Genomic DNA, 1,608 nt, shown 5'->3' with positions numbered 1-1,608 from the left:
ATATATATATATATATATTTATATATATATATATATTTATATATATATATATATATATTAATTTGCTGGATAATAGAGGGGTCCCTCTTTTGATCACCTTCGTTTATGGACATCCTGAACATGCTAAGAGAGGGGAAGTGTGGCAACAATTAAGACAATTAAAGTAGCATGCTCATCCTAGTTGGCATTGTATTGGGGATTTCAACCAAATCCTTTCAAAAGATGAGAAATTATCCTTGTGGGAATATTGTTGGAGCTGATGAGTTTCAACAGGTTCTTATGGATTTACAGTTGTGTGATTTAAGTGTCTCAGGACAAAGATTTACATGGATGAACAAAAGGGAGGATGAAGATTTTGTCATGGAAAGATTGGATAGAGCATTTGGTATTGTGGAGTGGGTTAACAAATATCCACTTTACTCACTAAGAAACCTTCCAATTGTTAAATCTGATCATGGTTCAATAATTTTGGACCTTGAGTTTCAAACACCTTTTAGGAAACAACCCTTTAGATTTGAGCTCATGTGGTTGACTCATGCTGGTTGTAAGGAGATGGTGCACTATGCTTGGGAGTAGCATTCCACAAGGTCTAGAGCTAATCAGTTAGGAAACAAACTTGTCAATGTTAAGAAAATGGCTTTAGAATGAAATAAGAATGTTTTTGGAAAGGTGGAGGTTGCAATAAGGATGAAACAAAATCAATTACAACATCTTCAAGATTCAATTGTGACTAATGATGACGTTAGGAGGGAGAGAGTCTATCGAGAGGAACTTGAGGAACTTCTAGATAGAGAGGAGTTGATGTGGGCTCTAAAAGCTAGAACAAACTGGTTTCTACATGGGGATAGAAACACAAGGTATTTTCAGACAGTGGTTAGGCAAAGAAGGTCAAAGAATAGGATAATTCAAATTAAGGATGAAGAGGGGAACTTAACTGACAATGCTGAGGAGACTGAAAATATATTTCTTGAATCTTTCAAAAGAAGCTTTAGGGGCAACAACTCTTTAACGGTGAAAAATATCATTCAGGAGCTCCATGGGCTTCCTATCCCTTCTCTCACTAAACATCAACTTCAGATCCTAAATATAGGCATATCCAACTAGGAGATAGAATAGGCAGTCTTCCAGATGGGTCCTTACAAAGCTCCCGGACCTGATGGCATCCCTATCTTCTTCTTCCAAAATTTCTTGGGGATTGTCAAGGCTGATGTGTGCAATGTTGCCCAAGCTTTTTTTCACTCTGGCTCCCTCCTTAAGGTCCTTAATCAAACCTTCATTACTCTCATACCAAAAATTCCTAACTCGGAAGAGTTTTCTCATTTTAGGCCAATCAGTTTATGCAATGTGATCTACAAAATCATTTCAAAGATCCTTGCCAATAGATTGAAGCCTATTATAGATAGCATTATCACTCCTTACCAAAATGCTTTCATTAAGGGTAGGAATATTACTGATAATATCCTATTGGCTCATGGAATCATTGATGTGGTTAGAAAAAATAGGGGAAGGAGAGATAGGTTTGGAGTTTTGAAAATTGACATGTCCAAGGCCTATGATAGAGTCAATTGGAATTTTTTGAAGGCGGTCCCCACTATTATGAACTTTGAT

The 1,608-nt window shown here is 36.8% G+C and overlaps 1 protein-coding gene across 1 annotated transcript; it reads left to right on the top strand.

Annotated features, from left to right (window-relative positions):
* Positions 1-222: 222 nt before the first annotated feature.
* Positions 223-1,104, top strand: LOC115959633. Its single transcript, XM_031078097.1, has 2 exons — positions 223-555; positions 670-1,104. Exons 1-2 carry the CDS (start codon positions 223-225, stop codon positions 1,102-1,104), a joined length of 768 nt encoding a protein of 255 aa, XP_030933957.1.
* The last annotated feature ends 504 nt before the right edge of the window (positions 1,105-1,608 follow it).

Source organism: Quercus lobata, chromosome 2 (assembly GCF_001633185.2).
Source record: "Quercus lobata isolate SW786 chromosome 2, ValleyOak3.0 Primary Assembly, whole genome shotgun sequence".
Classification (NCBI taxonomy): domain Eukaryota; kingdom Viridiplantae; phylum Streptophyta; class Magnoliopsida; order Fagales; family Fagaceae; genus Quercus; species Quercus lobata.
This window is presented reverse-complemented; position numbering and strand designations above follow the sequence as displayed.